Below are 14,759 nucleotides of genomic sequence, written 5' to 3'. Positions count from 1 at the left end.
ATGTGCAAAGAAAAGGCTTTTCTACAGCATTTCGTCTATGTTCAGAAGAAGGGAAATATTCAAAAGTAGAAGCCTAATTCTCCCCCCCACCCCCTTGATGTTATTTTATTTCAAATTTTTCTATTCCAACATCCCTGCATTTATACGTTGAATTATGCAAACTGCAGGAATCAAACAAGCCAAGCTGGCTGCTGCATCAGTAGTTATGAGGCTAGCAGTGTACCTCTGCAATGCAACCCAATGCCGTTGGCAGCCCAGAATTTTCAGGTGTCCACAAATATGTATTCTTTTATTGGGGCAAGCAAACACATCCTCTCTGGGATGCAGTACATGGGGGGTATTACATAAAATGTTTTTGCTATCTCCCGTGCCATTTAGCTACTGCACACGAAAACGAAAATAACCAAGCCTTAATGTTGGAGCTCGTGACTGTGCTGGCACCTGAAGGCATAGTACTAATGCTCCAACTGAGCATCCACTGCAATGCCAATACAAGCCACATGTCAGACTAAGTAGCCCAATTTATGGCATACACACAAATGAAAAAAAAAGAAAGGGGGTCCACCTGGCATCAACCATATGCAATTACAGTGTGATTGATGATGATTGAAAGCTTTTACTCAAAACAGGAAGAGAGGTAGAGCCCTCATGGGGCTCCGCAGTGGGTGGAGTCTATTCCGGGACCCCATTGGTACGAGCCACCAGCTTAGCCCTCTGGACCAAGGCCTTTTGGGCCTGAAGGTCCGAGCAGCCGAGCAGCGTCGCCTCCCACTCCTCTCGGGTTGGGTTAGGGTTGAGGGGAAGAGCCGAGTTTAGCTGACAAGCCCAAACCATGTGGTAGGTGTCAGCCACCTCCCCACAGTATTGGCACTTGCCAGTGAAGGAACAATCGAAATATTTCAAGATTGCCGGGCACAACGAAGTGTTAGTGAAAAGTCGAATCAAGATTTGTTCATTAGCCTTGCCAAGCCCTTTTGCAGGAGTTGGGTATTGGCGATGCCTATCTTTGTAAAAGGTCATGATATCTTTGAATGTTACAAGATAAATGCCTTCGGATTCCAGGGGCAAAACCAGTGTAGCTAAAAATCACTTCAGCACAACAAAGGCATCCGACTACAAAACCAGCATCAAGATCAATGCCACCCTGCAGCTAGGGTATGCACTGCTAACCAGGAGGACGCCTATATTAATTTTGACCCCCTTTGCGCATTCCTGCTCACACTATTCACAAAGGGTGCTTGCACTCTAAAAGCCCGAGACGAGTAGACCGCCATGTAAAGCTGAGACTAAACGATCACGAATTTACCACTGCACACCAAGTCATTGACACTTGCATGTGCTGATGATGCCAAACTTTTCTGTCACGAATGTGATAATAATGCGTGGGGCCATAGAAATCATGAATAGCTGGCATCAAATTAATGCACTAAGACAAGTGGCTGCAAGCAATACGGTGATGCCTGCACACAGATGCTACGATGTCAGGTTTCGTGTCAAATGCATGACAGTGCATAGGGCTACTGCAGTATGGAATATTTCTATTGTAGCATCACAAATTAAAAAACAAGGGCTTCTTATACTGAACAGTGGGCTGCTGACTGCAATGCTAGAACTGTCCTTCTTTATGTGCAAATGCATGCCGAAAGATGCTCAAATATGTAAAAAAAAAAAAGGAATGAAGCAGCACTGCCAATACATCGCTTTGCAATGGTTCGCCAGTAACGAGACACGAGTTCCACCGATGCTAAGTTTCCAGCCGTTATGCCGTCGCCCATATTTGCGGTTCACCAGACAAATTAGGTCAACGCGGGAAGTGGCAGTTTAGCTAGGAAGTAGGCAAAAGTGGTAGACAGAGCTCTCTGCCTTAAAAAATAATAAAAGCTGACACAGTGTCGACTCGAACATGTGCACATAGCGCACATGTTCCCACATATGCGCTATCTTGCAAGTCAACGCTCCATGGGGGCGACCAGCACACTCAAAACTGAAATCGCAACTATGATACGCGCGTGCCGATTAGGGCGCAATGTACTACACGAAGAATGGCACGCTGCGGAGCCACACGATCGTCCCTCTCAAATGAAACATGCACTGTCCGATGAAACAACGTCGGTGAAATAATGTCGGCGCTAACGGGGTCGGCGCCGTGTTCGAGATTAACCCAACGCAATCACGGGTAGCGGCAACTGCACGCTCACTCAAGACGGCCGTGCAGGCCAACGCTCAAGGTGGCTGTCGCGGCACCTGCAAGCTGCCGCACCAACGGCAGGTGCGATGCACAAAGTGGACAAAGCGGGGCGGCGGCGGCGGGAACAGCGAGGGACGTGACGCACCTTTTGGTCCTCGTTGAGTTCCTTGCCTTGTTCCAGTTCCTTCTTCAGGAGCTCCAACTTCCCCTGCGCGAAAGATCAGAGAAAAGAGTGTACCACGAGTGAACAACGCTTTCTCCCTATTCATTCACAACCGGCGCCCCACTACCAAAAAACGTGGGCGCCCGGGCGTAGCTGCCCTGCCTGCCATGCAACTAGGCCCGTGTGCGAGGGGGTCATGCTTCCGTGTCACAAAGGTGCAAGAGTGGCAAATGGCGCACAAAACTTCGAGATCCGCTGACACGGTGAGGAATGTTAGTCAACCTGACGAGCATTATTTCTCGGGGCCGACGACGGCCGATACAACCGCAAATGAACGAAACGATAGCTCGCGTGCGCTGCAACAATTTAGGCTTAAAAACATGTCTCTCCTAGCTGAAACCGTCTAATGTGTAATCCAAGGCAATTGTCAGCGCCTGCCGTACTGGGCACCGGGTCTGAAAACACCGAGCACGCCTCGTGCAGTGTGTGTTACGTGCTAGATGAGGGCTGCGCAGGTAACCTAGGCTTAGCATGACGTGTAGGGCCGTGGTCGCCGACACGGCTAAGTATAAAAAGTGGTGGGACAGGGAGCGTACCTTGCGCTTTTCGAGGTTCCTTGTCTTCTTCTCGAAAATGGTCACGATGCTCTTGAGGGAGTCCTGGCCCTCCAAAGAGGCCGGTTTCTCGATCTTGGCAGCGGCCGACGGCATGCTTTAACCAACAACAGCGTCAAGATCGGCGTGCGTGCCACTCGCGCTGCCCCAATGTTATACGAGAGTGCGGTTGGTCGGCTGATGCAACTGATAGGTTGTGCGAAACTGCTTCTTCACCAAATCCGGCCGAATTTACATTTTGAAATTGAAATCGAAACTGGTTATTATGTCCTGTTTTCAAAAGTGATTTTTTCATGTGCAGTGGCTATTCTAGTATACTATTAGCAGTTTCAGTTGAAATTACGAGAACATGCTGTTAAACATAATGCAAAAGAAACGCCATACTTGGTTTGATCTAGACAAAAAGAAAATCGCGCCAATGGGGTTTAGCCTTCAGGGAAGCAGCTGCAATGGGGTCGCGGAATGGGCACTAAAGAAGATAAATGAGGTAAACAAATTGCAATTTTCACACATGATTCACGCATCTTACTACGCATTTACGCACCTTACATGCTTAACTTATGATACAGCTAGTGGAAGTCTTGCGGTCTAATTTTGTAGCCCTGCTCGCTCCTTATTCGGAGTTGGCCCGTTTGTTTTGCAGAGGGTGTTCAGTTGAGGCCACTAGATGTCAGAAATAACACCGCTACTGGTATCGTCCCAGAGTCCATCAGACTGCCCTGAGTCGCTCCACACCGCCGCAGCGGCCGCAATCGTTGATGGTTTGTCGTTGGGGCTCCTGTGCTGGCCTCAGTCTGTCGCACTTGCGCTCCCTGTGGAAACGGACACGTTTCGCCGTGGTAATAGGAACTGGGTATATCCCCTGCTGCCCGAGCCTCCCCATCCCATTTCTAAACACTACGTGTCGAACGCAGGGGCAATAGCCAAGCATGCATGAAATTTCTACAACAAATGTAGGCCATATGGCTGAGAACCGGTTTGAGTTCGAGGAATTATACCTGCTACATGGCACAGTGGTATCCCTCAAACGCGACGACGCCCATACACGCATTGAAAAACGCACGGCCGAGCAACGCCTCTATGAACACACCCGGCTGACACGTGCATGATTGCGTAATGGCTTCTTTATCCTCTACAGAACCATACCAAAGCAAGGCGCATGACGTTTTTTTCGCACATTAGGAAGCTTACATACTGGCCTTATGATTAGCTAGTGGCTGACCTAATCTCGCAATTCTGTTCGCTCCCTGTTCACAGTGTACCCGCAGTGGCCAAAGATGATGGGAATCGCTCCGTCTTGCTACCTGAGTCTCTTCAAGCCATTTCCGGACCCTGCGTGTCTAACACAGGGCCGCCACAGCCGAAAAAGCGTGAAATTTCAGGGGGGCGAAATTTACATTTGTAAGCCTTATGACTGCTGATGAGCACAAGTTTAAGTTTAATAGATTATACCTACTATGGCTGAGTGAGCTGTCTCAAATTCGACGACTCCCGCTGAGATCTATCGACTTATGTACTTGCCGAGCTGTGCCTCTGAACGCCGAGCGAGGGGCTTAAATATATAGGCTCCGATTGCGTAATGCTGGATGGATGGATGGATGGATGTTATGAGGCTCCCCTTTGGAACCCCCGGGGCGGTGGGTTGCGCCACCAAGCTCTTGCTATTATACTGCCTAATGTCCTACCTGGGTTAAACAATAAAAAAGAAAAAAAAGAACACTATGAACTACCACACCCAAATGTTGTGATACCCTATTGAGAACTGTGCTTTTGTACGTCTCCGTCTTTTATCGTTTCCCTACTTTTCTTCCACCAATCCTCCAATCGCCTCTTACTAATGCCTATTGCGGACATGTTTACTTTACCACTGCTTCCGCTGCACCCAAGGGCTTCAAGGAGGCCAGTGGTGCCTAAATCAACCGCTGGGTAGTCGTCTTCACATTCCAATAAAACATGCTCCATAGTTTCCCTAGCTTTGCCGCAACAAGCACATGCTTCTTCTTCCTTCTTATATCTTGCTTTGGAGGTGCATGTTCCAAGGCATTCCGATCTCGCTTCGAAAGGTAATGAGCTTCCCTTTGAGTTATCATGAATGGTTTCTTTCCTGATTTCGTTTTTTTCCTCTTAAGTAGTTACTCATGCAGGTTTCTTTTCCATTGCCGCCACCCATGACATTATTTCAGCCTTTCTGACTTTCCGCTTGACCTTCTTTGTTGCTGTGTTGCCCACCCTACAGGCCGCATACTTGCTGGTAAGCTTCCTAGTTCTTTTCCTCCATTGTGAATCAATGTTTTTCCTGTACAGATACCTGAACACTTTCTCAGCCCATTTACTTTCTTCCATATTCCTCAGCCGTTCTTCATACTCAATTTTACTGCGACCTTCCCTCACTTCAAAACTAGTCCAGCCCATATCACCCTGCACAGCTTGATTATTTGTAGTCTTCCTGCATGGCGCGACAAGGGCGCCATCTATGGATGCGATGCGTACGCGATCGAATAATACATCCCGATACCAAAGCAAGGCACGTGGGGAGTACGGTTGCAAAGATATCAGCGAGAATAGTACAAAATATTTTGTTACATGCTGTCTTGGCAAGCAACCACCCATAGACGACTCACGTCAAAAAAGAGAAGAAGGCAAACTACTCGCAAGATTCCAGACAAAATTAACGTCAAAGTTCGCAGATGTAGCTGTTGTCATTCCGTACCTTCGCAGTTCATGCTTGTCACTGACGCTCCAAAACGGCGGGAGCACTTCTTTTATACAGTGTGTTCCACGCAGCCCCACCTTTTATGCTTCTCTCTGCGCACGGCTCCAGCTTCTTGCTTCACGTACGCTTCTTTCTGCGGAAAGGAATTTATACTTAGTGCGTGATGTGCTCCTATAGGATCATTCAGAATGCGAGGAAAAAAGTAATACCGTCAAACGGAGGCCTCAGGCGAGTCACTAAGACTACAATAAGTATCCTCTGCCAGACTGGGAGCGAAGTGACAATTGGCGCAGAAAAAAAAAAGTAAGTGTAAACATGTTTCTTTATTTTTATTTACTGTAAATACCCTCAAGGCCTATAGCGTATCATAGAAAGGAGTGGGTGGACATGATGTGGTTAGGGCACAGTTCTTTAAAAATGGTGCAGTGATGGAGGCAGGTATATGTCGTTCCATGTCATTCTTTAGTATACTTTGCCGGCGCCTACAGGACACTAAAGGGGCAACGGGGCACCACCACCAACGGGCCTGGCCCGTGGGGTGGGGTCTCACCGATTCATCCGCGTGCCGCCATGATTTATACAAGATTTATGATTTTTATGTAAGGTCTGCGACTTCCAGAAATGCTGCTAATGGGGGTCAAAAATTCTGACACCAAGCTCACTCATGTACGAATTTGTCGAGGTCGAGCTATATAGGGAGGTCAACATTTTCAGCAAATTTTCAGGTGCACGTCTCCTCAACAATTTGCGGTATATTTTGGTATAGACCACTTGGTGTAAATTTTGCATTTTTCACAAGTGTGCCTGGGGGTAAGTGTAGCAACCGGACACACGACACAAATATCTCAGATGTATCATAGGCTGCGAGTTTGGAGGAGGAGGGATTGGCGCCTGGCAACTTTTGCGACGAATGCTGTCCCTCGAAAAGTGCTGCTTTTAAAAAAGAAATGCCAGGCTTAGCTTGGTTAAGCCAAGAATGCGTTGCATATTGCGCGAGTTGGGGCCCAGGTTTTCCTCCGGCTGTCGTGACGTCACGTCACTTGGTTGCGCTAAAGGTCAATGGTGGCTGCCCGGCCGCGCCCAAGGGCTGAACTGAGTGATTGCAATATGCAACGCATAAAAATAGAAGCAACTTAATAACAAACATAGCAAACCTAAAAGATAATAGACCCACATATGAGACGCGCAGCAATGAACAATGGCTCATACCCTCAAAGGTGGCTGCCCGGCCGCGCCCAAGGGCTGAACTGAGTGATTGCAATATGCAACGCATAAAAAGATTGAGTTATAGAGCACATTATCTTTTCGAAAATATCGCCGCCTACACATGAAAGCCGCTCTACGGCGCAGCAAGTTTTTTGCTTCATAAAAAAGAAGAAGGGAACGTTGAAAGGAAGGATTACTTCAATAATGATTTCACATCTTGCAACGGCACTTTCAGTGTTGCCGGACGTGTTTCCGTGTTCCAGCTGGCGATTTGTGGATGGAAAGTTGTCGTCGTGTGCTCAAGCTTGCTGCTCCTTTTCGTTTGAATTAAGAATGACGAAACTAATCAAAGTACATTTTAAAGACCCAGCGTTTCGGACCCGTATAGGCTCCTTCTTCGGGGGCGATGGCGGGATCGTCAATGAGTCACAAATGACCACTCGACATCCCCGAAGTCTGCCAGTTTCGGACATTTGGATGTACATCAGATAGCCATAGAAACCCGCCGGCTTATAGGTTGGTGCCGCTTTAGCAGCCACAGACCCACGAATAATGACACGTTGTTACTGTGAATTCGTTTTATTGTAAATTATTCATTTGCATATGCTGAAGTTCTTGTTAATGGCGGGCTTTGACAGTCTGCGTGCCGATGTGGCGCGTGCATGGTCCCGTCGCCGACGACCCTGGCACGCAGAGCGTCGGAGGCGCATTGCGGAACGGCAAGCTCTGTTTCGTGCGCCCCCAGCGACAAGGGCCAACCACTGACGACAATAAACGGACGCTTCGTCATTGCGGACTCTGTATCGGCAGCTATGATCCCGTTTGGACGGAAGTTTAATTAAGCGATTGTTAAACGGAAGCAAAGCGCGTCGTCCTCCGTATCAAAGGCACATATCGAGAAGCAAAAGTCCTCCCCCCCCCCCCCCCCACACACACACAGACACGCAGAGAGAATTCACGCAGAAACTGGGAGTTGTCAGGTATATACGTAAGCACTGTGCCGCTTGCTTATCTCCACGCAGCCCGGTGTCATTATCGATGTTATGAAACTTGATCAGGCCAGTACAAACGACAGCGCAGCGGCGAGACTAACTGCTGCGTTCGGCGGGACAAGGTGAATTGATGACGCAAGCGAAGTACTGCAGGTGGCGGCGCCAAGTGCGCTGATGACGTTTCGGTCATTATAAGCCGTTATCGCTCTTTAACGCCTTATCTATCCGCGACGGACCATCATGAACCGTGATCAACCGAACTCCGGCAACGGCTGCGTGTGGCAAGGCCTTCGTGAGCTCTGTGTTCTCGACACTTAAGCGAGAGGCGGCATGAAGGTGAATGCGCTGGTTGCTGCGGGAGCTATCTTGAAAGCGATCGTATTAAGCGACAGACGGACGCACGGTTTTCCCCGTCGGGTAAGCATAGAAATGCTTACGCATTTAAAATTCCCCATATTTCTCTCTGGGTACGGTAGTTTTGGATTGTGCAAACGCGGGAAAGACCATGTCCCAATGGACCTTCGGACGTTAAAATCCGTCCTTATTTTTGTTAATGCATCGCGGGGACAAGCATTAGATGCAGCACTCAAATTTTTGACGTTCACCCATGCATGGGGTATCTATCCATGGGACCTTATTTGACTGTTATGCCTATATGATGATTTTGGGTGGTGGATTATTTAGAATCTGTTTACGTTGCACACTGCTGTGCAGCGGACGATGATTCGCATCACAGTGCTGCATAACGTTCACAGCGAAAGCTCGGTGTTCACACTGAGCACTACACATACACATATATGATGTATAGCAGGTGTATTATTTTAACCTTAACATACATTTTTAAAGATCGCCTACGTATCGGCACATGCATAGCAGAAAGGTACAAATTGAGCTATATTAGTGGAAGAGGCGGATGCTACTTACACTGGAAATGAAAATGCATAACTGACTAAATAAAGAAATCACTAACGATAATTTTAACTAATTACTTTAGCACAGATTTCCAACGCACAAATGGAAGCCAGTGATTTCACACGGCATATGCAGTAACTAAAGCATTGACACGCGCCAGTTTCGAGATAAGCGCAGTTAAACTTGCGGTAAAAACGCACTGTTGCACTTACATTTTTAACAAAATGAGTCTGTATGCATTGAAGCTGAAAAAACACTGAAACATCAACGCACACCGTCGCAAACTTTGTGAGCGCATATCTCTAAACTGTTGTCTTCAAAATCCGTTCCAAGTGAGTGAGTGAGTGAAACAACTTTATTTGGCCCACAATAGGCGCGAGTAAATTCAACGTCACCTGGCTAGGCCCACTCGGGGACCATCAGTTGACATGATTTTCGAAGGCACCCGATACAATGAGGAGAATACAATACAAGGAGAAGAGGAGAGGGAGGAGAAGAGGCAGTTCCTATACAAGAGAGGGGTGGGGGAGGTGAGGGGAGAAGGCTAGGATACCCCGTTGCGGGGAAACATGATAAGCTTAAGTTCAAGGTACGGTACAGTACGTTGCTGCTATTTCTGAAAAATAAACGCCGTGCAAATATGTCAAGCGGCCAACTGACGCAGGGCGTGCAGCGGCACAGACGCATTAATTAAAGCGCACGCAGGGTCCAGGAGACACTATCGGAAGTGGTCGACCGTCAAAACAACACTTCTGTGCCCGCCGCGTCATCTTTGCGGCTATCGCATGGCTATAAGTCGCCGGTTAGATCCCTATCGCGAAAGCCGCATTTCGAAGGGGGCGAAATAGAAAACGCACGTGCACTTTGATTTTGGGACACGTTAAAGGACATCACGGTTGAAAATGAATCCAGAGTCTGCCGCTACGGCGTGCCTCATAATCCAAGCGTGGTTTCGGCATGTAGAGCCCCATATCCAATTCAAGTTTAATACTTCTGCCCCAGTGCGATGTGCCATGTCAGGAAATGACAACGGCCGACCCTGTCAGATGTTGTAAAATATGGCGCAAAACAACGCCTCAAGGAAACACCTCTCCCTATGTGTTCTGTGTACTACGCAGACAAACAACAGTGGTGCACGCAAGGTATACGTTTAACATCAAATCACGACTCACGTGTTAACCTAAACGTTGAAGAAATTACGCTTTAGACGTCAAAATCACCGCTAATTATCCTCAATCAAAGCATCCAGCACGGAAAGCTTCGCCTACATCCCCAGGTAGCACACAAAGTCTTGAAAACGTCGTATTAAGGGATTCAACGTCTGAAATGGATTTTTGACCAAAATCGACGCATCAAAGACGTTCCAAACAAGATAGCTTAAAAACGAGGGGTGAATACGTTTGGATAACGTTGGAAGCCAGGCAGCTTAAAAACGAGGGGTGAATACGTTTTGAAAACGACTTCATATGACTCGCTCTATCTCTTTAGTTATCATGTGACCAAGGTGGCCACGTGATTCGTGATGCCGGGCAGCCGGGCGAGCCGGGCATAGTCGCGTCTTCATGGCGTCGTCGCGTCCCCGCACTCGCATTGCGCTGTGGTGTGTTTGCGGCTGTTCTGAGTGTGCTGCCGCTGCCCTTTGCTATGTAAGTGTTGCAGTGTTTTGCTGTCAAGAAAACGATATTCTGTGATTAGTTTGGGTTGTGCGAAATTGTTTGTATGGTTTTAATTCGGAAATCAGTAGTGTTTTCAATTGTTATCGGACCATGGCGGCCACGTTATTCGTGAAGCCTGGCATAGTTGCGTTATCGCACTTGCATTGCGCTGTGGTATGTTTGCGGCTGTTCTGAATGTGCTGCCGCTGCCCTTTGTCATGTAAGTGTTGCAGTGTTTTGCCGTCAAGAAAACGACATTCTGTGATTAGTTTGGGTTGTGCGATCTGTTTGCGTAGTTTTAATTTCGAATTCAGTAGTGTTTTCAATTGCAGGGCGCCGAGTGGAGGGCACTAATCAGCTCTTCAAGTTCATTGTCATGTTATTTGAGGCGCCTTTTCACTGACGCTGTAATTCAGGCGTTAAGGGCAGTATAAGGACGAAAGTTAGAGGGAATAAATTGTGCCTGTGTGTCCCTAGCGTCGGGATCGGCCGCTATGCGTGATCCTAACAAGAAAGCATTTTGTAGAATGCGAAGAAAGATGGCAAAATTGCTGTCTGTGCGCACCTTGCCAATCTCCGCAATAGAGCCGTCATCGTGGTATTTTAGTCTCCCGTTTAGCAAGAGTGTTGCAGACAAGATAACTGGTTCAAACAGGCTTTTTTTTTATGATTCAGTACTAGTACGGTATCCCAAAAGGTGAGGTCAAGTGCTCGCCCTATTTTCTTCCCTCGCGCTACAGCGCACTGACAGAATTTTGCGTGCACCATATATACCGTGCTTTTATCGTTTACGCTTCAGGTTCTCGATTGTGTTTTCGCCCCCTTTACCCACGTGAGCGGTATTTCATGGTCTTACGGGGTACCACGTGTGTCCATATATTGTGTCCAATATATGAAACGGCCCAACCCTATTTTATTTGACGCCTCAAATGGTATTAATGTATTGAGTCCCTTGTAGCTTTGTGCTTGTTATCAATTTTACTACTTGGCGAATGGATACAGCATGTACGCTGCATAACTCGCTTGTGGATACTGCGCACGTGAGTCGAGTATGCTTCAGGTAGTACCATTGTTTGCCGTTTGGGACATGTGTCGGAATGTACGCTGTGCGCCCTTCGCGCTTTAATTAGTCGGCGGCCTGCCGAGTTCGTGCGGGTGCAATGTGTGCGCGTGGAGTTAGCGAAGCGCTCGCGCGGTTTTTTTTTGTATGTGTTCTGTTCGCGCGCTTCGCACAGCAGGGCATGCCGCAGTTCTTTGTCCTTGTGCAACACATTTTCCTAGCGTACGCTTGTGCATTATTTGATACCGGTTTCACACGGGGCTCTTTTAACCGCTATCCAATCCGTTACAAATCGAATTTCTCGGTCGTGATTGGCTCTTTTGCGCAAGCTACGACAGTGAGCCAGTCGCATCGATAATTTCGATCCGGATCGGGCGTGATGGCGATCGAGAGTGGTCGTGTGACACCGGTTTTACACATGGCTCCCACATAGGGAACACTTTAAGTTCAATGCTACTGAGTGAAGAGCAAGTGCATATATATGCCAGTGGTGGTATGTGGGCAAGTCTTTCTGGTGAAGCCAATACTTGTGCATTCAAAACATTTCAACTACCAGCGTAGTGCATCAATGTGTCTACTTCACAAAACGGAGCACCAGTGCAGATATCTGAGCATACCTGTCCAGGGCAGCAAGTGTGTCTACATTTAAATCACTACCAGCTTGTGCGGCAGTTCTATTTCCAGCGGGACTGCAGAATAATCAGTAGGGTGCGCTCAAGTTGTTTATCTATGAAGCTCTGCCTCGACTGTGTGCCAAATATTTTTGGACGTGAAAGTGGGGGTGAATTGGTAAACATCAGTGGAACTATGCCTGGACTTTGTGGCAAATGTTTTTGGATGTGAAAGTGTGGGTGAACTGGCAAAGAATTTGCTCTGGGCTACATGTGTTAAACGTTTTTCTCATTCAGGGTGCTTTTTTTTTTACTTTAGGAGACTGAAGATGTGCGCAAAGTGTGACATGTCAGTGTGCTAATTAATGTATTTGCTGGTTTGCAAATTATTCGTTGCAACTTTGTCTTTGCCAGAGAGGTACAACATTGCCTCTTGTACAGGGTTTTTTAGATAAAACACTTACTATTTATTACGAGCATTGCTTCCTTTGTTACACAAATGCAGCTTCCAGTGCATTCCAGTTTATTTCCATGTTTATGTAAGTTACTAATATGAGGCTTGCATATTCATTTCTCACGTTCTGGAGTGGCAAGATGCAGCATTACTGTCTCATCGTTCGCTGTACTGCAGTAGTGTTCACTTGTTACACTGAATCCCCCGTTTAAGTATTCTGTACTAATTTCACTTTATTGCTTTTTTGTTGTATGGTTATTTTTCTCGCCATTACCTTCTTTGATATATCCTAAAGGCGATATTTCCAATTTTGCATTGTTCCCATTTTTTTATTTCTGTCACAGGATTATTTTATGATGGTATGCGGTGGTATTTCTTTTTGTGCTCTTTTCAAGCTTCTAGCTGATTGGTAACATTGCTTGGAGGCAGTTACCATCCGACTCATACTCTTGCATTTTTCAGTCTACTTCCATTCGCTCCGAATGTCACTTCTGCATAACTCTAGTCCATCTAATAGCACGTGCTCTTTACTATGATAAATGAGAAACTTTAGTACACTCCAGGTTCTTCTATTCATTTTTGTATGTGTACTTGGAATTTTGTTTATGTGTTAGTGAATGTTCACTTTCGAGTTCATTACGAATCCTTAAATTTCTGCGACCTTTGTCATTGTTGATGTACTTTTACTTCTATTTGCATTTCTCACAAAGTTTGTTCGAAGCTTGCATAAGCATTACATTTTAATAAAGTGTTTTTGCTTGGTCACAATGTTCTCATTTCATTCACTTTTGGCATGAAGCCCTTATGAAAATGACTGTTGAAATGTTGTTGGCATATTGTTGACGAACTGTTGACTCAATAGCCTTTCAACAATACCTCAACAATTATTGAAACCACAGAGCACTAATTCAACAGTAAAGTTGTTGGGCAGTTCACAACAAAAAAGTCGTTGACTAAATTCTGTTGGTATAGTGTTGAATAGTATTGAGTATTATTGAGCCATTGTTGAGTAGTTTTCAACAATAAAGTCGTTGACTAAATTCTCTTGATATATTGTTGAATAGTATTGAGTATTATTGAGCCATTGTTGAGTAGTTTCCAACAATAAAGTCGTTGACTATATTCTGTTGATATATTGTTGAATAGTATTGAGTATTATTGAGCTAATGTTGAGTAGTTTTCAACAATAAAGTCGTTGACTAAATTCTCTTGACGTATTGTTGAAAAGTATTGAGTATTGAACCATTGTTGAGTAGTTTCCAACAATAAAGTCGTTGACTAAATGCTGTTAACTTATTGTTGAATAACACTGAGTCACGAGCAATATTGAGTTTCGAAGTACATGTGAAAAACACAGGCACATATGTATGTGTGCGTCTTTTTCACATATATGTTGCTTTACTGATCACTTAATCACCATTGCATATATACAGGGTGTTGTTTCACGTTACTTGAACCATAGACGTATATACACGGGTTTCAGCTAACTTCACTCAGAGTTTAAAAATATGCCGATGCACCATAAGACGATGCGACCAAATGCATGTTGCTCACTCTTGTACGTGTCACGCTATTCTTGTATTTTTCCTAAGTAGCTAACTAGTCAAGAAAATTAGCCATTCTGAATGAACAAAGTTAGGCGAAAAATTCCAATTAGAAAGTTCTAGAGCACTTTGCAAAACGTCCGATTAGGCAATTTCTAACTTTCTATCTATTAAGTGTTAGTGTTTTTCAGCTTACTGCGGATGCCCGAGAAATACAAAAAATATCACCTGACATACCCGCTTGCGCGCCGTGCGTGCAGCGCTCCCAAACGAGCATACCATCGAGCAGGGTGTGTTGCCGCTTAAAAGGCGACAGGGCAGTGACGAAGGCGTTGGCTGTGGTATTGATCGCCAGCGACGTGCTTCCCTCGCTGCGGTTCATGATGGCGATAAGCAGACGGGTGTTCACACCTGTGAAATGGTATGTTTTCGTTTGTGCGCAGAAGGCTTAGGAGCCGTGCAATCACGACTCGCAGGCGGGCATGTCACGTGGTGCTTTTTGTATTTTTCGAGCATCCGCAGTAAGCTGGAAAACACTAATACTTAACAGATAAAAAGACAGAAACTGTTTATTCGGACGTGTTGCCAACTGCTCTGCAACTTTCTAATTGGAATTTCTTCGCAACTTCCTTGCTTCAGAAGTTGGT

At 46.1% G+C, this 14,759-nt stretch overlaps 2 protein-coding genes across 2 annotated transcripts in view; one reads left to right on the top strand and one right to left on the bottom strand.

The window, feature by feature from the left end:
* The window catches only part of LOC135915863 (caprin-1-like), a 32,573-nt gene extending 29,427 nt beyond the window's left edge, over positions 1-3,146 (bottom strand). The window contains exons 1-2 of the mRNA XM_065449050.1: positions 2,948-3,146; positions 2,334-2,396 (exon numbers count right to left, since the gene is read on the bottom strand). Of these exons, the coding sequence (XP_065305122.1) occupies positions 2,334-2,396; positions 2,948-3,061 (177 nt within the window). The 5' untranslated portion in view covers positions 3,062-3,146. The remainder of the gene's footprint in view (positions 1-2,333; positions 2,397-2,947) is intronic.
* Positions 3,147-8,128: 4,982 nt separating this feature from the next.
* The window catches only part of LOC135917726 (uncharacterized), a 104,283-nt gene continuing 97,652 nt past the window's right edge, over positions 8,129-14,759 (top strand). Inside the window, exon 1 of the transcript XR_011512921.1 lies at positions 8,129-8,293. The gene's annotated coding sequence lies outside the window, so the exon portion shown is untranslated. The remainder of the gene's footprint in view (positions 8,294-14,759) is intronic.

The sequence above is a fragment of the Dermacentor albipictus genome, chromosome 3, assembly GCF_038994185.2.
Source record: "Dermacentor albipictus isolate Rhodes 1998 colony chromosome 3, USDA_Dalb.pri_finalv2, whole genome shotgun sequence".
NCBI lineage: Eukaryota > Metazoa > Arthropoda > Arachnida > Ixodida > Ixodidae > Dermacentor > Dermacentor albipictus.
This window is presented reverse-complemented; position numbering and strand designations above follow the sequence as displayed.